The 25,130-nt window shown below is 38.8% G+C and overlaps 2 protein-coding genes across 3 annotated transcripts in view; one reads left to right on the top strand and one right to left on the bottom strand.

The window, feature by feature from the left end:
* CDH23 (cadherin related 23) overlaps positions 1 to 25,130 on the top strand; it is a 564,480-nt gene that overhangs the window by 465,739 nt on the left and 73,611 nt on the right. The window lies entirely within an intron of this gene.
* Positions 948 to 24,346, bottom strand: VSIR (V-set immunoregulatory receptor). 2 transcript variants are annotated; one of them, XM_026672837.2, is made up of 7 exons: positions 23,538 to 24,346; positions 16,740 to 17,192; positions 15,589 to 15,639; positions 9,281 to 9,388; positions 6,921 to 6,948; positions 5,122 to 5,309; positions 948 to 2,700 (listed from the first exon to the last, which is right to left on the bottom strand). In XM_026672837.2, the coding sequence occupies exons 1-7, from the start codon at positions 23,602 to 23,604 to the stop codon at positions 2,663 to 2,665; spliced, it is 933 nt and encodes a 310-aa protein (XP_026528622.1). In that variant the 5' UTR covers positions 23,605 to 24,346; the 3' UTR covers positions 948 to 2,662. The 2 variants fall into 2 exon arrangements, with proteins under 2 accessions (XP_026528622.1, XP_087820212.1); XM_087964086.1 differs by lacking the exon at positions 9,281 to 9,388 and having other exon boundaries at positions 23,538 to 23,724.

The raw sequence follows: 25,130 nt of genomic DNA, 5'->3' as shown, positions 1-25,130 counted from the left end.
ACTAGAAAGACTGTCCTGTGTAAACAGGTCAAATCAAACTATTTTATATTTTTACTATGATCTGTGAAATCACTAAGATCTACTCTGCACTATTGGAGTCACTAAGCACTTTCCATCTCCACAAAGCATGTAAACCTGGAGGGAAATCACAATTATTTGAAGGTATTGCAAATAAATGCTACTCTGGTCTCCTATACATCCAAAGCACCTTTTGGAGATCCGATCCAAAACACTGCATAGCCTTCATAGTTTCTCTTATTCTGTGTCATATATGATTTCTTCAAGTAGATAGATATTTAGGTCCAGCACAGTAAATGAAAGTATAGCTTGCTCATTTTTCCCCCTTTGCCAAGTTCTCTTATATTATATATAAAAAGGGGGAATCAAAAACTTGAAGGTAACTGTATAGTAGTTTTAGCTGTTAGAAGTTGGTCATTAACATAGTGTACAAATTTTGCAATGTTACTGTAATATGTGTTAACTCAGACGAAAAGCATGATGTTTAATGAAATGTATCTAAAGTACAATATGTTTAGGATTGCAGGTCTACTCTGTTAAGACTACAAGTCTCATGAAGATATTTCCCATGAAAAAAATTGGGAAGGAAGCTAGATTATTTTACACCAGGTCAGCATAAGGCAGACTTTTATTAATTTGATCCTCTCTGGCTGAGAGCATCAAAGACTGTGACGTGGATTTAGCTTGACTTTTTTTTTAAAACTAGATATTGCTCTTTCCGTCACAAAAGAAAAACGGATCTGGTTCTTTTTGTCACCCCCCAAAAATAATAGCCACATTAAACATTTATTGTATCAACTTATGATCAACAGAAAATAAACATTCAACCTGTTCAGAGGGCAAGTCAGAAGACTTCGCTTGTAGGTAGTCACCAAAGAGGAAGAAGTAAGCAGAACAAAAAAAGTTCTGTAAGTTCTTCATGTAATTAATTAGGTTACCTCCTTTTTTTTTCTTTAATTTTTGTTCTTAAGCAAAAATTTCTATTTAAACGTATCTTTAATAGTGAACAGCCCGAACATCTCATTCTTTACTTGGTAATATACAATTCAGGAATGTTTCCTACATTCAATAAGGATGAGTTTTAATAAATTGTAGCTTATCAGAGTACATATAGCAACAGAAGACATTGCAACAATTCTGTCAAAAACAGAAGAGAAAAATGAATCATACCTCACCAAGAAAAAAAGGGGAAGAATTGACCATACCATTAGGCAATGTCAAGTAGCTGTTTTTGAAACTGCTACAAATAGTTAACTATGTAATTTATCTTTGTTGTAACGTTATTGCCAGACAAAGATAAGGCACTTCTTAGACATCGGATAAAATTAACTTGACTGATCTTGGCTATTATGTTTATGAAATCCCTGACACACTGAAAATATCACTCATTCTTTTTAGGAATTTCTTGTATTTAGAGGTGGGTTTCTCAATATCAGCAACTTGGTGGCATGGTGGCTGGACAATTCTGGGAATTAAAGTCCACAAGTTTTAAAGCTGCTGATGTTGAAAAACGTTGATTTAGACTGAAGCTAGACCAAACGACTACTCTCGTTTGGAAACTAGGATTAAACAACTCTAAATACTGATTGCTGTTGGCCAATTTGTATCTATAATAAAAATTACTTGTACTTTCTACCCTATTAAGGACATTGTTTTTTCCAGACAGCTTAACTTAAAGATATCAACATGAATTATTTATATAATGCACATCTGGAAAGATCCTTCACTTAAAGAATTTCCTCTGGCTACATAGCCATAAACATTTACAAAGCACAAGATAAATTATACCAAAATGACAGAGTTATCATTTAAACAAAATGTACCAAATCTATAATGTTCTTTCGAAGCCTCTTTAAAATGCTTTTGAAACAGCTTGTAAAAGCAAACTGTTGTTCAACAGAGCTAAATTGAAATCCATTTTTTTAATGTTCTAACATGATTATCCTTCATGATTTTCAACATATTCTTACTAATACCGTAATATTTACTTGTAGGTTATGCAATTGAGAACCTTCATCTAGATTTCCTTAAATCATTAGCAAATAAAAAGAGAGCAAAGAAAAGACTGAATTAGAACTAGAGTGAAATATGGAGATAGTTCATCTGGGGTCTGATTTTTTGAGGACAGGATACAAGCAAAGCCTCTTATCACTATGTTAAAACGTGCAAACATACAATCTTTTAAAGGATATATATGCAAAGTTAAAAAAAAATTGTACATGTAAATTATTTTCTGTTTCTAGGGAACCAAGGCATTTTGAATGCAGCGCAAGGCTTTTGGTGGTGCTATTCACAATCCTTTATAGTTAAAAAAAATGTAATATGATCTTGACCTGATTAATCCATACAACTCGTTAGAAACACATTTCAGTAACTTCAGTGAAAACAAAAAGTTTGCAGAATTCAATAATATTTCCTTGTCTTCCATATTCTCCATGTTGAATTGTTTCAGAAATCAGAGAACAGCAATATATTGAAATATTAGGACAGTCAAAAAGCACCTCCAAGACTTTAAAACAGTCTCCTAAAAACTTCTCACATTTGTTTCCCTCTGTCTCTGTCTTTCTCCTTTAAAGCAGCAAATAATAAGCCTTGTTCATATTGCTGGTAAAAATTCAGAATATAAACCTCTTCCTTTATTTGACTATTCCTTTGTTAAATTTGGTGAATCAGGAACAGGATCTGAAAAATATTAACAATATGAAATTAATACATTCAACCTATAATTTGTTGTGGTATTGGTTATTTAAATGTGAAGATTTCTTAGCCCATTTCTTCCCACCCAACAATTAAAAGTAAAGGGGGAAATGGCATATTAAATAGGAGCAGGTCACTTCCCATTAAATGCCTCAGAAAGCACAGTCAGTCTACAAAATTCTTTTGTCTGGTGTCCCCAGAAGCAAAAGTAATACTATCTTCTGATGGCTTCAAAACCAACCGAATTATCATATTATAAGCTTCAATGAAATGACATCAAATGCATTCTAAATTCAAGAAAAGATTGGACAACCATTGTCTGAGATTCTATAAGGACTTGGGCAGAGGATTGGACAAGGTCCCTTCCAATCCCTATGGTTCTACGATTGTTGATATATAGCAAAATGGATGGCATTTATCTCTCAATTCTGTATTGGTTGCATGGGAGCTAATACTAGTCCACAAATATTGTTGATATAGAAAGTGCCACAAGAGTCATTATTGTTTAATGCTCTGGAATTAAAAGTAGCCTGGGAGCTATCCTACAGAGAAAAATTAAGAAACATCTCAAGGTCTAGTAACATATGAGTGCTTCCTTTTGCCCAATACCAGTGGAAATAATTTGGTTCCAATTTGCAGTCTATCTGAACTGAAGGTTTTTGCTCACAGCAAATATCCTTAGAGTTGAAAATTTATTTTTCATATACTTGCTTTTTCTCCATTTGGGGGCACAAAACATTTAAGATTTAGGACACTTTTCTACCTATTCATGATGCATGACTGTATTTTTTTATTTATTTCAACTATCTTTATTAAATTTCAAAGTTGAACATTAAACTGCAAGTTAAAAGAAAAAGAGAAAGGGAGTAACCAAAACAAAAGTCACAAAAAAGAAAAATACTTCAAACAAATAATAAAAATAACAGTTTTAGAAGATACAACAATGCAACAACCTCTCTACGTTTAAACAAATTATTGCTAATCTTTAAAATAGACTAAAATACTAACAATCAGTATTCTAAAAAACAATAGTATATTATTCTCTTAATTTTAATCCAATGCATATAGTAAATTCAAGAGCCTTCTCTGCCATGGATCCTCCCCTTTGGAATAGCTTGTTGCCCTCCCAGAATGAGGTTGGCTCCTGCCCTCCTGATCTGTCTCTGCCAGTTGGCCTGGGGCTGCAATGGGGGGACCCTCACACCAGAAGTGGTTGCAGGCATGATATTCCCCTCTGAAAAAAAAAAAATTGGGGCCGGCCAAAAGAGACCCCCACCGCTCGCCCTGCCCGCGCTCGCCCGCCCGCGCCGCCCGCCTCGCCACTTGCGCCGCCCGCCTGCCCGCCCGCCCAAAAATTGGAATTCCGATTTTAATCGGAATAATATCATGTCTGTGGTTGGTTGATAGATCCAGCTTCCCACCCACCCACCCTGCCCATCTTATTCACTCCCTCTCAGTGGTGGTTTTTCAAATAAAATTGCCACCGGTTCAGTGGGCGTGGATTGGTGGGCATGCTTTGCGTGCGTGCATGCATGCGCCAAATGTGCACTTGGCACAGAGGCATTCGCGCAGGCGCAGAGGCGTTCTAACCCGCCTCCTTCAAGCCTGCACAATGCCGGTTGCTGCAGCAGCTGCCGCACGGCGCTATTCTGCGCCGCGCAAAGCAGCTGCGCTTCGAATTCTGGCCATAAAAGTGAGTATGGGACCCCGGGCAGGTGGGTGGGCCGAACACAGAGCAGTGGAGATAATCGGTTCGGTCTCTGCTGCTCATCGCCGCAACCGGCTCTCCAGAACCGGGCAGAACCGGTCGAATACCACCACTGCTCCCTCCCCATCTTTTGTATTTGTATAATTTGTATTTTTACAGTATTTTATTCAGTATTCATTAAGCCTAGTGTGGGAATAACACTAGGAAGAAGATTCTTACTATATAAATGTTTTTTAATAGTTTATACATTGTAACATTGTAAGCAGGGGTGGGATTCAACCAGTGTAACAACTGGTTTGGTGAGCGTGCACGCAGTGTTTGAAAACTGCCCATTTTCCGCTCTAGCCCAGTGAATGAAATAGCTGAGGCAAGGCAATCTGCTGTGCCGCGCAAATCAGCTGGGCTGCAAATCACAGAAATAAAGGACAGACTAGGGAACAGGTGGGTGGGTGGGGCGGGCCAACTAATTGCCAGAACTACCAGTTCTCCCAAACCAGTCCGAACCAGCTGAATCCCACCCGATTGTAAGCCACCCAGAGTCATCTTGTGTGAAGTGAGCAGTTGACTGACTGACTGACTGAATGAATGAATGAATGAATGAACGAACGAACCTAATAAGAAAGTTAGAGACCCGCGTAGATAGAGAGAGGTTTGCTGCTAGCCATTCGCACGCGCTCACCCTGCAATGAACTACTTACCAAGTGATGGGAAGAAACATTCTCCCGGGACTGGAGGCGAGAGAGGGGTATTTGGCTCTGAGAGAAGGTGTCGGTCTGACTCGGAAGCCTGACGGCTCGCCATAAATGATAACTGAGGCCTAATCCTGGATTCTGGCTCTATGTCAGGGACAGCATCAAAGACGGGATTCTCAATGCCATGGGCGTTGCTGCAAAAGAAAGCCGAGTCGGATAATCTCATCAGGGTCAAAGCCCATCCTTTTATATTCCCATCATTCCACTTCAAAGCACAATGTCAGAAAACTATTAATATAAATATGAAAATTTATTTTTGACTCAGTGCTACTGATGGGGGTTTACAATGAGATGTGTTGAGGGATCAGAACATGGGCGAGACAGAAACCAATTAGAAATCTATTATTATTTTTAATATTTTAAGCTAAATATATGCCCTAAAAAAATAACCCTCTGCTTATACATTGCCATGGGGCATGGTGGCTCAGCAGTTAGACACTGAGCTTGTCAGCTGGAAAGTTGACAGCCCAGGTTCGAGACCCAAGCACCACGCAATGGAGTGAGCTCCCATTACTTGTCCCAGCTCCTACCCACCCACCAGTGTGAAAGCATGCAAATGCGAATAGATAAATAGGTAGCAGTTCAGTGTTAAGGTAATAGCGTTCCATGCGCTTCAGCATATAGTCATGCTGGCCACATCACCATGGAAGTATCTTTGGATTGGCTCCCTCAGCTAAGAAATGGAGATAAATACCACTTTAGAGTCGGACATGACTGGACAGGGGAAATCATTACTTTTTATACACTTGACACCCTCAATAGTCTTTTTTTTTTAAATTATTTTCTGGCTTGAAAAAGAGAATGGTCAAGTAAGGGCTTTAATAATGTCATTCCATGCCTAGAAAAAGCTGATGATGGACACTGGATAAGCTTCTGACTAAATAAGTGAAGGCCTAAGCCAAAAAGTAAACCAGAGCTTTTTTTGTTTTCTGCTGCAGTAACAGGCCTGCTTTGCATTATGTCCGCACTGAGAATGTTGCCTTATTCAAATTGGGGTTTTCCCCAATTGCTGGGATAAAGTTATTATCTCAGCAGAAAATTAGATAGCCATGATATCCTAATGCTGACTTGTAGCCTTTTTCTATCCCCTCTCTTTCAAGTCATTACAATCATCTTGATTTTTCTCCGTGTAACAGATGAAAAAAAAATTAATGGGTTGGACAGCTATCCTTGAAAGGAAAGAGAGAGAGAGTTCTACAAATGCACAGTACGGAGCTTGCTTGACAATTCGCCATTCTTCCTGAAGCTATGAGAAGAGATTTCTGCCCCATAGCTTCATCCATCAACTGCTAAGCAATCATAGATCAAATAATGCCAATTTTAAGAAAACTGATTTCCAGCTAATTTCAAGCTCAGTTCAAGACACTCTCTTGACTTTTCACATCCAAAACAGCATAGTCCCAGAGTTTCTCAAGAAGTATCTCAGGAAATGTCAATATCTGGGTGACATTATCTGGGCTTGAAAACTAGGTCTCATTAACACTTGGATGGAAACTCTCTGGGAAACCTAAGGATTGTATGCTAGAATGTTTCACACAGCCAAAGATGTTTTTATCAGTGGCATCTTCTTGTTGAATTCCTCTTTAAAGCAGAGCTGCCAGACATGCATCCTTCAGACTTTTATAAATAGGAGACTTTTGAAACTGGTTTGATTATTTTTGTTTGATAAGGCTTAATTTATTGTCTCACCCACAATGTGGTTTTGCAATAACAAATACATGGTACGGTTCAAGGTATTTGCTTACCTATCCATCCTTACGAGTTCGTGAGCACCTACAAAAAGCAAATGCAATTTTGTTACAGGAAGAATAGGTAGTCCTGCTTCACTACCACCAAATCCCAATATTTTGAGCACGAAAAATATATAAGGATCATTCAGTCCTTTGAATTAAACAGAATCCTTCTGGATTTGTTCAATAGCTAGGGGTACCATCATGCATTCAAGAGAATGGAACCATTTTCTATTTCCTCAGCAGAGACTGTTTGCTTTGCTTTTCCTAAGCAACTAATCCCATTGTCTTTGGTCCAACACTTGTTGGCTTGGTGATTTGAATTAGACAAGTAAAAAGTACTCATTCATATGGCATACAGATCCTTGACCCAAATGGTTCAGGAGCCGAATCCTTTATTTCATCCATTTAAAATTGCGTTCAGGACCTGAATCCTTTATTTCACCCATTGATATTCCCGTAAAAGGCATCTTTGGAATAAAACTAAAGCATGGCCAAATCATTGCAACACAGTGATCGGCATTACCTAACCTCTCATTTGCAAAGAACAGATGGTACTATTCCAAGTCGTATCCAAAAACTATTCCTCTAGTTTTAAGTGCAGAAGCTTTCACAGGTATACACGTCTGTAGATATTCCCTGTCAAAAAGATCCACATGGAACAATAAAATGAAAATCCAGCAACATGAATCTGGTAACTTAGTAGGTGTCCCTTTTGGCTCTATTACTCTTATTGTCAACTCATAAAATATTTCTATGGTCTTTTAGAGTTGCCAACAAAAAGGGAGGGGGGAGCAATGCAGCAGCTTGCAAACCGAAACTGCATTCTATAAATGTTTTTAAAGATAGTAACTAGGTGACCGAAGTTTCTGCTACGCAAAATTCTAACTGGAGAGCATGATTGATGACTCTTGGCTATGGATGTGTCCCATTGGAGAATATGAATTATGATACACCCAGGGGGTGGGGGGAAACCAGGGTCAGGGGTAACAATGAATGATGTGTCTCAGAGTCAGCTACACCCAGGCAGTGCCGGCACATTAACTCTGAATAAATCCTTTTTAAGTTAGGGAAGTTTGGCTCGAGACTCATGATTTAAATGGGATTAAGTGCCGGAATCTTGACAGTTTATGTTTATTCTCAGTCAATTGAAAATATAACAATATTTACAGGAACCTTTCCTAACCTGCTATCTTTTGGGCACGCTGGATTACAACTCCCTTCACTAACAGCCAACAAATGAATTGTTCACTGAAGGTGTAGATAGTCTGAGTTGAAATTCTGAAATCTGAGTTATGCAACAGATTTCGAGGACTTCAAGATAGGAAAGATTAATCTAGTTGATGGTATACTGGTTGTTTCATCACATTTCGATACATTACTAAAATGATATATCATAGTTTTACAGCAATATGAAGCAAAATTTGATCAAAAGAAGATAAGTGGTTATTTTTAGTAGTACAACAAACATCAGATTTCTTTCACCTTTCAAAATCTTATTAATTTTACTCCATGTGCCACTGGTTTTAATAATGTAACTATCACCTCACTAATGGATTTCTAAATAGATTTTTCTAGGCAGGATGCTGTGGTTTCATATTTAATTTGTTTTCTGTAAACACATACAAAAAAAATAGCTCTTTTGCAGTGTATTTTGAGACGAGAAATTTTTCACAAATATTTAACTTCAATTTATTTTGTCAGCATCTCACCTGTGCTACTTTAACATAAGATACTGTACGCAGACATTCAATGGTGCATATAAAAATGAAATCAAGCTAAATCCAGATTTAGAATAATGAGCTTCAACATAAAAAAAAAGTCTTCCCAGTAATGTAAATTTCCTATTTGCGTGAATGAGTAACTATAGAACAGGCATGGGCAAAATGGCAACCTGTGGACTTCAACTCCCAGAATTCCTGAGCCAGCCTCTAGCCTTCTCCTTCTATTTACAGCAGGGGTGTTCAACCTTGGCAACTTTAAGACTTGTGGACTTCAATTCCCAGAATTCCTCAGCCAGCTGTGCTGGCTGAGGAATTCTGGGAGTTGAAGTCCACAAGTCTTAAAGTTGCTAAGGTTGGACACCCCTGATTTACAGTATAGTAAAACAGTTGGTGGGGGGAGAAATAAAGAACCCACCCAAAAATAATTTCTCATTGGAGGAACACATAACTTCCCACTAGAGATCCTAATACTTCCCTCTTTGATTTCCATGTGAGATAGGCAGCAATACAAATATGATAAGTAAAATGTCATTCATGTAATAATGCACACAATAATGGAAGGAAAGGCAGTTTTATCACTTTACGTGGAATACTGAAATAAAGAATCAAAGTAGTGGCAAAAAAAAAATCAGGGTTAATCCAGATACTTACGCCTGTTAGTAATTATTTGCCTCTGCTTGTAAATAAGGAGTAGAATGAGAGGCAAACACAGAATGCCTATAATGCAAGCCGCTGTTGCAATAGTGACTGCTGTGGTATCTGAAAAAAATAACAAAAAACAAACAAACCACAATACAGAAATCAGAAAGGAAGCACATTTTTCTACTCGTTGGAAGTTGTGGCCTCATTTTCTGAGTTAACGTTATTGACTAAGTCCTCCTGTTTCTCTGCTAATTTACACCTGAGGTGGCAATGTCTGCAACTTCAAGGGAATCCCGTAAAATAAAACAGATTTCCTCACTGTAAAATTTGATTTATACATCCAATGAATGAGAAGCCACTCTAACACGGAAAAGTAATGAGAGACTCCAGATATTTTAGAATATAATCAGCATAGCCAATATTGAAAGCTAATGGGGTGAACTTGAATGCAACTGATTTGCAAAACCCAATTTATTTGTGTCTTTAAGTCAGTTTTGACTCCTGACACCAAGGACTGAGGTAGAGTTACTAGGCCCAAAGCCACCCAGCTGGCTTCATCCAGCTGCTTAAGGCAGGACCAGAACTCATAGTCTCTTAGTTTCTAGCCTACAGAAAATTTGTTCTTAAAATGTTTTGGAAAATGCATCATGTTACCTCTCATTTGCTAAGTGTGTGTTTTAATTTCCCTTCATTTGTTTATATTTCAAATAAAAATAAATCTTTTCACATTCCGGACTGCCTTATTTAAATGGAAACCATTTTAAATATCCCCAGATAATAACTACCACTGTTTATATGATAGAAATGTAATTAAGAAATACATTCTTGAAGTGGAGATATTGAAGTAATTTCCATCTATTGTTAATCTACAGTTATTAGATCAATTATTTATCACTTTTTATAATATAGGGGTAGAATTCAGCAACTTTTAATGTAGCTTCTCATGCTTGGAGGTGGACATTATTTTAAAGTTATTTTTAAATTTTAAACTTAAGTGCAGTTAGTGCAAACAAGCTACTCAAATACAGTCTATGCTTGTTTCACTAACCATATTTAAGATTATCTGTAGATTAGCATTTTATATTGTGGTAAATTTAAAACGGAAATAGACTTCACAGCTCCATCTGGAAGATAAAGGAAGGGAAACCTACCAAGTGTGACCTGAATGAGTTCTTAATGCTAAAGACTCCAATGTTTAATTTCTGCCCACAGTAAAAAAAAGCCAGTATAAGCCAGAAGGCTTGAAAGAAACAAAGTGCCAAATTTTATTTATTGTTTACATCCATCACTTTCCTATATGGACAATTTCTCTCAATGTTGCACATCAACCATCAAAGAGAAATCAGTTAATGTTGATTAAAATCTAAAATGTGTAATTTTAACATAACATAAAACATATGTAAGGCCAACTGTTACAACCATTTGTTTAGTGGCTGATCAAAGTTACAAGGCACTGAAAAAAGTGAGTTAGGACCATTTTTCACACTTACGACCACTGCAGCATTCCCCACAGTCATGTGATCAAAATTTGGCAACTGGTTCATATTTATGGCGGTTGTAGGTCACGTGATCATCTTTTGTGATTTTTGACAAGTGAAGTCAATGGGGAAGCCACAGTCACTTAACAATGGTGTTACTAACTTAACAACTATGGCAAGAAAGGACAAAGTTAAACTTAACAAGTGTCTCACTTAGGAACAAAAATTTTGGGCTCAATTGTCATAAGTCAAGGACTATCTGCAAAAACATCAGACACATCTGTTTGTCTCTCACTCAAACAAAGGTTCCCTCCCTACCAAAAACAGATCTCGTTCAAAATGGACTGACTCTGGTCTGCCGCACACACTTGAGCATCTTGCTGAAGATGATTAGATGGTTTCTTAGGGACTAGGTGCCCTATTGCTTCCTTCAAGAAAACAGGGCACATCCTTTCTTAAAACCCAATTAATTGCTGCCTGGGTCCAATTAATTTTCCCTCATCAGATAGAAAGCCATTTTAGAGCCACTGCTTTGAGAGATGGACAACCATAGATTACATGAAAGTGATCACGTTGGCCCTACTGACTCAAAGTTTATCCTACAAAAATGGGAAACTGGCACATTTTGTCATATGTGGTGGACTTGTGTTAAAATAAAATAAAAATTGGGCAAAGATACACAGGTGGCTAGAAAAGATGATAGGGAATCATATAGATTTTAAACCTGAACTGTTATTAGGTATAATATCAGAAAAATTAGACAAGAAAAGTATGTATTTAATATTACATGTTGTAACAGCAGCGAGGATTATATTTGCATTATTGGAAAAATGAAGAAACACCACAAGATGAAGAGATGATTAAAAATGACACTAGACGGTGCAGAAATGGATAGATTGACATTGAAAATTAAGCAGAAAGAAGACATAGAATACTATCAAACATGGAAACTATTTAACCAGTGGTTGGAAAAAAGGGATGGAGATTAAGAATATAATCAGAACTGTTAAGCAAATTAAATACCCAGGCAACACAATGTTTATTAAGCACTAAGAAAGGTCCATCCCACCCCTGAAAGGACCTAATGGTAAAGACTGCAACGATGACACCATTAAAGCCAATATCTTTAACACATTCTATGGCTCAGTATTTGTAAACAGCAATGGATCATGCCCAGTATTTCCTAGTTGAACTACAGACAACTACAATGATCTAATACATATCAATTTTACAGAAGACAATGTTGAAAAAGCACTACGCAATCTAAAACCATCTCTATCTATTGGACCGGATGGAATATGTGCCTACTTCTTAAAAAAGCTATCCACTGCCATAGCAGAACCTCTAAGCATAATCTTTGAAAAATCTTTCAGGACCAGCTCCTAACCTATGGTCACAAGCCACGATCATCCCCATCTTCAGAAAGGGAGACCCCAGCCTAGTTGAAAATTACAGACCAATCTCTTTATGCTGTAAAGTCATGGAATCAATTATTAACCAATCCATTATCCTCCACTTAAAGACAAGCAGCCTACTCTCTAATAAACAATTTGGTTTCAGGAAAAAACTATCCTGTAATCTGCAACTCTTACATTGAAAAAACATATGGACTACACAACTCGATCAGGGCAAAGCAATAGACACAAACTACATAGACTTCTGTAAAGCCTTTGATTCAGTGGTACACGACAAACTACTCCTAAAACTAAAATCTTACGGTATCTATGGACACCTGCATAACTGGATAGAAGCATTCCTGTCAAACAGACAACAAATGGTCAAAATTGGGAGCGTCCTATCAAATTCTGTACCTGTCAACAGTGGTGTCCCCCAAGGCAGTGTTCTAGGACCAACTCTCTTCATACTCTACATAAATGACCTCTGTGATCATATTAAGAGCAACTGTGTTCTCTTCGCTGATGATGTAAAGCTACTCAACACCACAGACAATACTGCTTCCCTTCAAAAAGATCTTGACTATGTATCAGAATGGTCAAACAAATGGCAACTTCAAATCTCAACAAAAAAATGCTCTGTCCGACATATTGGCAAAAAAAAGTCAGAAAATAAAATACAAGCTGAATAGTCAAGATCTTGTTGAGGATCCAAACTTTGTCAAGGACCTTGGAGTACTCATCTCAAATGATCTAAGTGCTAGAGCCCACTGTAACTACATAGCCAAAAAGGCATTAAGAGTTGTTAATCTAATCTACATAGCTTTTTCTCTGGTAATATCACACTAATAACTAGAGCATACAAAACATTTGCTAGACCAATACTCAAATACAGCTCATCAGTCTGGAACCCACATTACGTATCTGATATTAACACAGTTGAGAAAGTCCAGAAATATTTCACAAGAAGAGTTCTCCACTCCTCTACTCGTTGCAGAATATCTTATGCCACCAGACTTGAAATTCTAGACCTAGAAAACCTAGAACTACGTGGCCTTCGGTCCGATCTAAGTATAGGATATAAAATCATACATTGCAATGTCCTACCTGTCAATGAATACTTCAGCTTCAACCATAACAATACAAGAGCACACAATAGATACAAACTCAAGGTAAACCGCACCAAACTTGATTGCAGGAAATATGACTTCAGCAACAGAGTGATCAATGTCTGGAATACTCTACCTGACTCTGTGGTTTCTTCCCCTAACCTCAAAAACTTTAACCTTAGACTGTCTACTATTGACTTCACTCCTTTCCTAAGAGGCCTATAGGGGGTGTGCATAAGCGCACCAACGTGCCTACCGTCCCTGTCCTATTGTTTCTTTTTATTTTTCTTATATGTATCCATTTCATGTATTCATAACTATGTTTATACTTAAAACTATTATCTTGTAAGCAATTGACAAATCAAATAAATAAAATAAAAATAAATACATAAAATGTAATTAGTAAAAAATAAAATTTTCAAAATGGGTATCTACCCGGAGAAACAGACCTAGATAGGAAAACAGCACTACCATAGACCACAGTGGCCCTTCATTTCAGAACAGACCAGGGGTGTCGAACTTTCATTGAGGGCCACATCTGGCTTGTGTTTGACCTCGGGAGGCTGGGGGATCTGGCTAGGGTAAGCGTGGCCAGCTCAATGTCACTCGTGTTGGGGCACCTGTGGTAGCCCAAGTGCTCTGCCAGCAAAAACAGGCTCCCAAGCTCTGTTTTCGGCTGCAATGGCCTCCTGCAACTCTCTGCCAGTGAAAACAAAGCTCAGGACAGCCTCCCGTGGCCCTCCTGAGCTCTGTTTTCATTGGCAGAGGCACCGCAGGCCGGTCCTTTGCTCTTTCCAGGGCAGCTCCGCAGGCCAGGTCTAAGCACCCTGTGGGCCAGATCCAGCCCCTGGGTCTTGAGTTTGACACCCCTGGTATAGACCAAACTAAGGGACAGAATTCAAAGAAGTCTACAATAACTTTTACTAAGATGAACTACTGTAAAAGAACCTTGTTAAGTCTGCTAAATCTGCCCACACTTGTTACCCTCTGATGATTCTAAGGAGGTGACTGTCAAAGTCAGTGTTCCTCAACCTTGGCAACATGAAGATGTGCAGACTTCCACTATGCTGGCTGGGGAATTCTGGGAGTTGAAGTCTTCAAGTTGCCAAGATTGAGAAACCCTGGTCCAAGTTATTTCTTCCTCTCCTCAGATTGTTTTGGATGTCAGTTGGGTTTTTCACATATCACTCTGCAAACAGATCTGACTTTTCTCTCTATCTTTTTTACTCCCTGCATCTCACCCCAAGTACTGAGCCTGTGGTGGTCCAAACCAGGTTTTTTCCAATTCTGTTAAGTTTTCAGGCCAATCCAGATTTTCTTTCCACTTCCAACCACCAATAACATTAAGCAGGGTTAACAATAATAACTTTCTTCTGCTACTGAAGTGTCTCTTCATTCTCTCTGAAATAACTCTTTCAAAGGTTCCCCAGACATTTTTGTTTAAAGGCTTTTTGGTAGACTCACTAGGGATATTCTTCCTATCTTGAAAATCTAATTATTGTTGTCTATGTCACATATATAGATTTTGGTCTGTCCTCATTTATCAATATACAAAGAGAGGAAAATATTTAAAATATTGTTTTAACCTTTTTTCATTTAATATTCTTTTTTTAAGTATTTCATTTTACAATTTTATTATTCTACTGTTATTGTATTTTATGGTATGTGTTACAACCTGTGTTGACAACAATAAACTAACTTACTTCAGTTCTATTCCACCTAGGTATCCCCATTGATAAATATGCCAGATTTGCAAATCAGCCCCTCCTAGGAAAAAAAACCTAATTCCCTTTGAGAATTTGTAACACTCTCAATTGCTCCAATAAATTACTGTCTCCCTCTTTGTCTCTGGATTACATTTGGAAAAAAAATACTACCTTTGTTTTAATTAAGAAAGAACACTAACAGCACTTAAGGCAACATAAGTAATTCACTCTATTGATCTTTGATCCTTTGTTGACATTAAATATCATCAGCTTATATTAGATGTGGATCATTCCGGTGTAGATGCTAAAGATTATCAAAGATATAATGAAGAATGAGATAGGAAAGAATCAGTGGAGATTCAGAAGAAAAGCTTAGAAATCATTGTAAATAGGAAGATAATTTAAGACGAACAGCTTCAAAATTGGGGAAAATAAATAGGAGGAGATTACACAGTGTAAAACTGGGGGTTAATATAAGGAGACAGGTGCAAGAACAGAAGATTAAACTCCAAAACCTTTGTGTCAAATTATGTCAAATTTGTGTCAAATTTCAGAGATTTATACTTGAAAAAATAATCAGCTTCTTGGGGGAAAAGATGCAATTATAAGTATATGGTAAAGCAATCTTACTTTCTGTATTGTCAGCAAGATGAAACGTACAGTTTGAAGATGAACCATTTGCTGTGAATTAAAAAAAAAACAGTAGTAAAATGTTAGTTCCTTGGATGGCATATTAAATAATAAATAAAATTCTCATTAACAAATATTTTAAAACTTTTTAAATTATAATATTCTTATCCCAGACAAAGCTGGTAGGGCATACCCCACTTCCTAAAACATATTTCAAAGATATGTACATCAGAAGGTTGTGCTACAAACCATGTAAATTTAAGATGTTCATTTTAATCTCATGCATTACATTATTATTTTAACTTTACAAATGCAAAGATTGCCAAAAGAAATTATCAGTCACCTTAAAAAGAAAAGGGACTGGGGGGAAGAGATACAACCAGAACTAGAAAAGAAATATACTTTCTCCCAATGTAGATGGAATAGAATAATCTGCCTTAAAGTAATGACATGTGATTCAGTCAAGGAATTATGTGTGTTTTTTAAGCATCCTATTCTATTATTTAAATTCAGTTTTTCTTTAAATTGTACTGAAGTTTTGGTTACTGACCATAATGATATAATTAACTTCTCTTAACTGATCAGGGAAATTTGATAATCATAATTTCTAGAAAAATGCATCCCTATTCTGCTACATTCTAATTCTTCACTACTCAAAAAGAAATGTACATTTCATTTTTAAAAGTTGTGCATTAAAGGTGACTAAAGTAACTTGATAATGTCATTGGTATATAAATTAATAAATACATAACTCAAAACATAAAGGGACTATTTGATCTGATATTTTTGAGATCAATTATCATCAGAAAATGGGATATGGATCATAATTTCAAGCAAGAAAATGCCTATAATCCATCAAGTTGCAGCATGAAGTTCCAGATCAAGGGGAAGATGTTCCTCACCTCCTTGCAGCAACTTTGTAAAAACTTTAAGAAAGGGAATCTATTTTCATTATTACAAAACCTGTTTTTATACAGAAAGGAAAGAAAACTTGTTCCCTATAACTCCATCTTAAGCATTCTTTTCTGTTTTGACCATCTTGGAATTTCATAGAGATCAATTCATCTCACATTGTAGACATTCCTAGGAGAATGTGAGAAATACATTAATACTTAATTTTAACTGCATTAGATTTGGGCATAATGTCCTACCTTTGTGTATACGAAGTTCCATGAAGCCATAAGCGTGCTGCAACATATGCAGCTTCTTTTCTTTCTTAGACTCTATTATATAACAACAGTAGTATCCTTTGTCCTGAAGAGTAAGATTTGCTATAGTGACATGGAAAGTGCCATGATGATTTGAAAAGTATTCCAATCCGTGATGGTTGACTTGATGGGCGTATTTCTCAGCAGTGACATTCCCGTGAAGTTGGCTATGGTGCATCTCAGCTTCACGATGAAGCTCCTTAGCAGTGATGTTGCGGATATGCTTTCCTTGGGAACAGCCATGGTCCATTTTGTTGCTGAAGTACCAAACACTGGAGAGTAAATCATGGCGATTGGCGAGAACCCCACTGATTTTACAAGTCAAAGTGAGATTTTGACCTTCAGGACACACATAGAGTGAATAAGGGGTAATGATTTCAAAAGTTGCAGAATGTACTGTGTAGAGAAGAAAACAGAATGTCAGAGGTATATCAAATAATGCAATACTGTTCAAATAAATGTAACTTCACCCTAGCTTCTGTTTCCAGTGAAATTATAACTTCATTGAAAACCTACTTTCTGTGTGCTCTTTTAATATTTTATTTTAGCTTGATCATAAGCTTTTTTGAGGTGGGGTCACTTTTTCAATATCAATGGGGGAAATCATTTACTTAGCGTTTTTGATCTCATCGGCTGTAGTTATATACACAATTCAGTGCATGCAATCAAATATGAACAAAAAGGAAGATGTGGATCAAGAGGAGCGTATTGTTATTCGAACAAAATATTCTGGGCAGGATTTACCACTTCCACTTGTAGAAATGCTAGATATGTACTGTACAATTCAAAATAGCCTTCTTGTATATCTGTGCAGGTTTTCTTCCTTTTTTCTTTTGATATAAACCACCTACTCAGTGCCTGGCTAAATACCATACGCTTGTCTCATCACTAGGCCATATTGTTAAAAAGCATTTGCTAATGCTGTTTTTATTCTGTGTGTGTGTGTGTAATTTTTATTCAGATTATAGTATAAAACACTAATGAAAATAAAGATAATGGGGAAATGGAGAAGGAAAAGAAAAAGGGAAGAGGAGTGTAGGATAAAGGATAAAAACAAAAAGCATTTACTTCCATTTTTTTCAGCTCAGTAAAATACAAATTAGAATTACAACTTCTCAACTTCTTACTTTCACATAGTTAGTAAATATTAGTCATTTCTATAATGACAAACTAGTCAGCAAAATCCAAAGTCAAAAATTAATTCTGTCTCTAGCACAAAGACTAGAAGTGGCTTCTAAATAGAAACAAAATCAGATATATTATTTTCTCTGATTAACACCTCTACTTTTGCCTCTAATCCCTTCTTTAAAAAATGCATTGTGCATCTGCTAAATTAAAGGAGATTACCTTCCAGGGATGATATCTAGGACAATCCAGAAAAATGTACAGTGCAGTTGCAGTGTCTGAACAGGTATATACATGCTCTTGATTAAGGAATACATTTCAATTTACTCAACAGTACCAATAATAGAAGATGTGCCAATGTGAAAATTCTCCTATGAGATCAAATCAGGCAATGGTACAAATATATAATAAAGGGAGTGTGTGGACATTATTGCATAAATGTGGTCTGTTGGTTCTATTTCTTTGTAAACTGGAATCTAAAATTCATTGCTTGATTTCTCTCCAAGCTTCATCAAAGCCTAGTATATATATATATAGAGAGAGAGAGAGAGAGTGACTGAGTGAGTATTAGTCAGACATTTTTTCCCCATCCTCAAATTTATTTAAGCCAATAAACCTCGACTTATAACTTTTTGACCAGCAGAATTTGCAACTGAACTCAAATGAAATACAGCTAAACTTTAACATTAGCAACAAAATGGGGAACTTTTAGAAATCTTAAAAATTTAGCTTGAACAGCTTTCAATACACAAATATCCTTGTCAGTGCAATTCTATGCACTATATATCAAGACTCCACACTTTTTAGAATTAACATTTAATAGCTGCAGCTCCATCAGTGTTGCCCCTATATGCGAAGTATTGAAGAGTTATAAAGAAATTGCCTCCTCTACATCAAACTGCCAATTCCTCAGGCACTATCAAACCCACTACAATAATTACACTTTCCTTTTTTGTATCTCCAGTCAAAATCCCTCTTCACCCAGAAGTATGGTAGACTTTCCTTCACACCCTGCTCAGTTTCAATTTAAGAGTGACACTTGCAGACAAAATATTGAGATGAAGTCAACAACAGGATAGTAGCCCTGCTCTTTCTAATGAAAACTTTTTAATGCAATCTAATTAGTTCAATACAAAAATTTTAAACTTTTGCCACAGTTGTTAAGTGAATCATGCAGTTCTTAAGCAAATCTAGTTTCTCCCATTGACTTTGCTTGTCAGAAGCTATCTGAGAAGGTTTCAAAGTAATAAATCAATTGCAAGCAAGAACTCCGAGGCAGGTGAATTCCTCAAAGAATAACTTTATTGGAAATATCATATTGGCACATATCTGGTGAAAACCGACTCTGAAGGCCCTCTTGGTTTTCACATAATTACAAGTTTTTTTCAACCCTCAACCCCAAACAATCAGTCACATGGTCCAATCATGGTAGTGTCCACTGGTCTGGTGACATCACTCCTCCTTCCCTCGGCCAGATGCAAGAATGTCCTTGGTTCCCAGGATAAAGTCTTGGAAAAGTATTTTATTTTGACTACACAAGCCCAGCTATCTCTAATACCCCATCCCTGCCTCCCTATCCCTAACACTGAAGCTCCAAGATGGCTTCTCCTAGGTCAGCTTCAGAGTTAACAATCACATGGGCCTGCAACTATGATAAACATAGGCCAGTTACCAAGCAACCAAATTTTGATCATGTGACCCGTCATGCTTGCAATGGTTGTCATTTTTTTTTCAGTGACTTTGTAACTTGAATGGTCACTAAACAAATGGATGTAAGGTGAGGACTACCTTTAGCAGCCTCTTTACAGTAATATCGTATTTATCTCCTCTAAACTTTGCGTAACTATGTCATTTCCCTTTACACACTGGCAGTGGCTGTTGAATCAGGGCAAAATAGGAACTATATCCACCCTTATGTTTAGCCAAAAAAAAACAAACCCACTTACATTCATTCTTTTAAAACCATTTTTAAAAGTATATGGCCTTTATCACCAACTTCTTAAACACCTTTTTATAAAATGTGAGAAGTCTGTTGATGTTAACAACCCTATATGTTTTCATTAAAAGAAGCACATCCTGTTCTCCTTTATTTTCAGTGTGAGGTAAGTGATGCTGTTAAAAATATGAGTCTTTTTAAACAAGGTAGCGCTAATCCCATATAGTTAGGTACATCTTGTTCACACAGCAAGATGGGGCAATGAGGAAAATTTAACAACTGATTTATTGTATTCTTCTTTGTCTGTCTTTCATGAACTTATGGGACCCTTCACGCAGATAGTGTTAGTAATTCCTCATGTTTCAAACTTGTAACAGAGGAGACTGCTGAGGAATTTAAGATAAGGCAATATAAATTGCTCAATCCTCTTGCAACCCATCTTCATATCTTTAATTTTGTGGTTATTGATAACTGCCCTACTCATTGACTTTAAAATATTACTACAGTATGTTTGTTCCATCACTGGATAAGCTGTTTGGCCTCCTAGGTGGAAGTTTAATTCTCAAAAGGACACTGCAGTTCTCCAGATCTTTTCCACAACTCCCACATTCTTCCAATAGTGGTCTGTACCACGAGTCCTCAACCCCCAATCCGTGGATCAACACTGGTCCACAGCATGCCAGCAACGGGTCCACACAAACACGGGATGTAGGCACCACACAAAACCATGCTCCCCTCCAGTCTGCAGAAAAACCTTTCTCCATAGAACCGGTCCCTGGTGCCGCAAAAATTGGGGGCTACTGGTCTATATTGTTCACCTATTGTTCTATAACAAAATCTCATATTGTAAGAACTTATTTAATTTCCCATTAGGTAAATTATTATATATTCATGATTCAAGATCTTCTAGTTCATTTGACTACAAAAATCTATACAAACAAGAGAGGAGGGTGAATATGTTTTTCCACCTGTCATAAGTTCCCACTTTTATTTTCTGAATTTGGGTACTTTTCATCTTGTAAGTTTTCCTACAGTTTGAGAATCTTTAAGCTGTTAATAAAGGGGCTCAGTGGCTAAGACACTGAGCTTGTCGATCAGAAAAATCGGCAGTTTGAATCCCTAGCACCGCGTAACTGGAGTGAGCTCCCATTACTTGTCCCAGCTTCTGCCAACCTAGCAGTTCAAAAGCATGTAAAAATGCAAGTAGAAAAATAGGGACCACTTTGGTGGGAAGGTAACAGCATTCCGTGCGCCTTCGGTGTTTAGTCATGTTGGCCATGCCACCACAAAGACGTCTTCGGACAGCACTGGCTCTTCAGCTTTGTAACGGAGATGAGCACCGCCCCGTAGAGCCAAAAACAACGAGCACATAGAGGAGGCATCTTCTGAATGCTAACATTCATTTAATAAAACCAAAGCATTAAAAGCTGACAATCTGAAAAAGACCAGAAGCACTTAAATGAACCAGAAGTTCTTCACAGTGCAACATAATTGAAGTCTGGAGGATAGTTCCCTGCAGAGGTGGTATTCAGCAGTTTCTAACAGGTTCTGGGGAACCGGTAGCGGAAAATTTTGAGTAGTTTGGAGAACCGGCAACTCCCATCTCTGACTGGCCCCACCCCCATCTATTCTCTGCCTCCTGCGTCCCAGCTGATCGGCTGGGTCTTCTTTGGTTGCCCTGCACAGGAAAATGGAGCTGGAAAACAGGTTAGTGGGGTGGGGAGGGAATGGGATTTCGCAGTATCCTTCCCCTGCCACACCCACCAAGCCATGCCCACAGAACCGGGAGTAACAAATGTTTGAATCCCACCGCTGGTTCCCTGTGTACTTCTTTAAAACAGTATACATTGATAGAATTCAGTCTCTAGCAACTGATAGTGGTCATTCATTGCTTTCATGGTTTTTTGATGATGCCCAGGTAGTCCTTGACTTACAATCATTTGTTTAGTGACTGAAGTTACAACTACACTGAAAAAAGTGACTTATGACTGTTTTTCACATTAATGACCATTGTAGCATCCTTGCAATTACATGGTCAAAATTTGATTGGCACCTTGCATGTGTTTATGATAATTGCAGTATCAGGGTTATGTGATCATCATTTGTAACCTTCCCAAGTGGCTTCCAACAAGCAAAGTCAATGGAGAAAGCCAGATTTGCTTAATGAGTGCATCGTTCACTTTTAATTTTAAGCTCAATTGTTGTTGTAAATCAAGGTCTAGCTGTATATGGAAATAATCCCAGTCCCTTAAAATTAAAGTGTGCTTGTCTTACACAGTTTAGTATCCATCTTGTTATTTTTTCTTAAGTACCAGTAAATATTTTAAGCAAATGCACCCATGCTATAAGCTTAAGTAGTGTTGTAATATAAAAACTGTCTAGTTCACCTAGTATGTGAATATAGCAATCAATTTAAATTTATGAATATAAAACTAAGATTGGAGCTATTGTTTATTAACCAATGCTAAATTCTATTTTATACAAAATGCTACCGCCTCAGAAAACACCTGTGTTCTTCTATTCCAGATATCTGTAATGTCTCCAAATGACCTTCTAACAAATTCATGGCTTCCACAGAGATATACTCATATCAACATCCAACTCCACTCACTGGGTTGTTTCAGATAACTGCTATTTTAGGAGAGGTTTTAGAAGTTACTTGCAGTCTTGTGGCGAGTTTGCTGTTATCTGCTACTTTTGCAAAAGGAGTTAACTACACAGTTTTTTTTTTTTTAAAAAAAAACAATCCTGTTGCTCAATGCAGCTGTGCTGAGCTGCTTTCTTGGGTTGATTTGGAAGATACTTGGTCTACTAATGGATAAAGTGAGCCAGTTTGCCTAGTGGTTTAGGGCAGGGGTCTCCAACCTTGGCAACTTTAAGCCTGGCGGACTTCAACTCCCAGAATTCCCCAGCCAGCAAAGCTTGAAGTCCGCCAGGCTTAAAGTTGCCAAGGTTGGAGACCCCTGGTTTAGGGCTTTAAATATTTAAATTCTAGCAACCAGGAGCCTGTGGAGTTCTAATCCCATTTTAGGCATGAAAGCCTGCTTGGGTGACTGGGCCAGTGACTCTCTCTCTCTTTCTCTCTGTCTGTCTCTCTCTCTCAGCCCAACCCACCTCGCAAGGTTGTTGTTGTGGGGAGATTAAAAGTGGGATTAAAAAAAAAAAGCTTGTTTTTTTTAGTAATTTCAGCCGGCGTGCCTTCAGTACTCGCCCCATCGCCCATCCCATCGTCCAAAAACAAGTTGCTTTATAGCCAACCATCCGCGCCCGCTTCTTCTCAAGCGTTTCCTAACGCAGGAGCAGAGGCGCCCCCTTCTCACCGAGACAGGTGCCGGGGGCGCCCCGTTCCCCTGCAAGGCTTCGCGTTTAAAGGAGCTCCGCAGACACGGCTCCGGGAAGGCAGGGCGTCAGGGACGCCCGAGTGCAGCCTTCGCCTATAGCCTTGGGGGAAATGGGGGGTGTTAAATGTGGGGGCGTTTGAAAAAGGGCGCTCCGGGGTTTTTTTTGGGGGTGCAGAAGGTCCAAATAGGAGGCGGGTTCAGCCTCCGAGCCGTCCCGGGGATGGAGCAAGCAGAAGGAAACGCAAAAGGAGGGACGGGCGGGACGGGGTGGGGTGGGGGGCAGAGGACAGGTCCTTCTGGAGATGGCGACCCCCTCCTCTCCCCCGACCCGGCCCTTACCTTGGAGGCTAGTCAGAAGCAGCAGCGCCAGCTGGACCAGCAGCCCCCACTTGGAGGCCGCCTCCATTTCGTCCCTGGGAGAGAAAAAAAGGGGGAGCGGTGGGGGCGAGAACCCGGGTGGGGGGTTCCAGTCAGAGGGCGCGCGCGCTCCGGTCCTGCGCGACGACACGCGGCGGGGTTGGGTTGTCAGCCCGAAGGAGAAGGGGGCGGCGGGCGGGCCGAGGGGGGCCAGTGGGGGTGGGTGGAGGTTGCCCCAAGTGCCGGAAACGTGCTGATTTTTGTCGCCCCGGAGCGCAACTTGGGGCAAGCCGGAACAACGACCGACGAGCACCCCCAGGAGGCCGGCCGGCGCCAGAAGCGAGAAACTCCCGGGGAATCGCAGCCTAAGACGAGCCTCTCCGGGCAAGCCCTCTCTACCTGAGGAGGGCGGGGCTAAGCTTGGGGACCGAGGTGCCGAAGTAGCCCGCCTTTTTGCCTCAGAGATGTGAGAGAGAGAGAGGGCCGGGCGGGCGTCCTGCGGCTTGGCGGGAATTTGAGAGGGGAAGGTTAAGAAATAGCCCAGCTGCGCTCTTGGCAGAACTGAGGAAAAGCACCTGGCTGGGAGAAGGGGGGGGCAATGCAGGCGAACCAGCCTCGGATGACGCTGGTTTCGCTTAAAAGAGAAGCGGGACCCTCCAATGAAATGGAGTCAAACCTTGGTTTAGTTGTCTAGCAGCCCTCGGCTGGTTAGAAAACGCCCTCGCAGGTCGGGAAGGGCGCGGGCGTTAATCCGAGATAGTTTGCCCCGGCGACGAGCGCCAAGAAGAAACCAAACGGAACTGGACAAGAAAAAGCAACTTCGCTTTTATTTTGGGCGCCTGTGCTCGAATTAAAAGTTCTGTAACAGATTAAAGTTGTCAACATTTCATTATTTGTGTGTGTGTGCGCGTGAGTGAGTGTTGGCTCCTTGCAACGGCTTGCACAAGTGCCTGCGGTTTCCTGTGGGCAAGGTTTTTTCGGGAGTGGTTTGCCTTTGCTTACTTGCGAGGGCCTCATGTCTTGACTCTACGCCAAATTAGCCCTCATTTCTCATCTCTAAATTCGGTTAGGATATGAACATTGAGAACATTGAGAAATATTAATAAACCAGGATTATTTTCTTGCTGGCCATTATCTGGGAGTTTATGTACTAAGGAGGAGTTTAGATAAAAAGTTTTGTATCCAATTTGCCTCTATTTGGAGAGTTTAAATCGTCTAAAAGCCGCTTTATTTTAAAAGTCCCTAAAGCATTGTGAAAGCATGTGTTTCCATGTATTTCTGTTGATTGATCAAAATTACTACTTCCAAAAGACTCACTTTAAAAGTCACAAATGAGCAGATACTGACTTGTAAAATCATAAGACCACTAGCTTGTAAATCATGAAGCAAAACAGGCAAGTAAAATATGCAAATTTGACCTTTGCCAAATTCCAGTAGGCCTATTGATATGATATATTGGTTTGTGCTATTCGTGGACCAACACAACTATTGCCGGTAATTGTAAAGAACTTGGGCTCTACATAGGTGTGCAAAAACACATAATAATTCTAATCTTTTCATCTATTGATGTAAACG

The sequence above is a fragment of the Notechis scutatus genome, chromosome 4, assembly GCF_049901735.1.
Source record: "Notechis scutatus isolate UNSWTSFEM ecotype Mainland chromosome 4, rNotScu1.2, whole genome shotgun sequence".
NCBI classification, from domain to species: domain Eukaryota; kingdom Metazoa; phylum Chordata; class Lepidosauria; order Squamata; family Elapidae; genus Notechis; species Notechis scutatus.
Note: the sequence above shows the minus strand (reverse complement) of the source record. Positions and strands in the feature narration are given on the sequence as shown.

Excerpts from the sequence above, each read along its gene's own strand:
- VSIR (XM_026672837.2), bottom strand. The coding sequence starts at position 23,604 with ATGGAGGCGGCCTCCAAGTGGGGGCTGCTGGTCCAGCTGGCGCTGCTG. Across the intron at positions 15,640-16,739 it reads GGAACTTCGTATACACAAAG|CAAATGGTTCATCTTCAAAC; the intron begins GTAGGACATTAT and ends TTTAATTCACAG. Across the intron at positions 9,389-15,588 it reads TCTTGCTGACAATACAGAAA|ATACCACAGCAGTCACTATT; the intron begins GTAAGATTGCTT and ends TATTTTTTTCAG.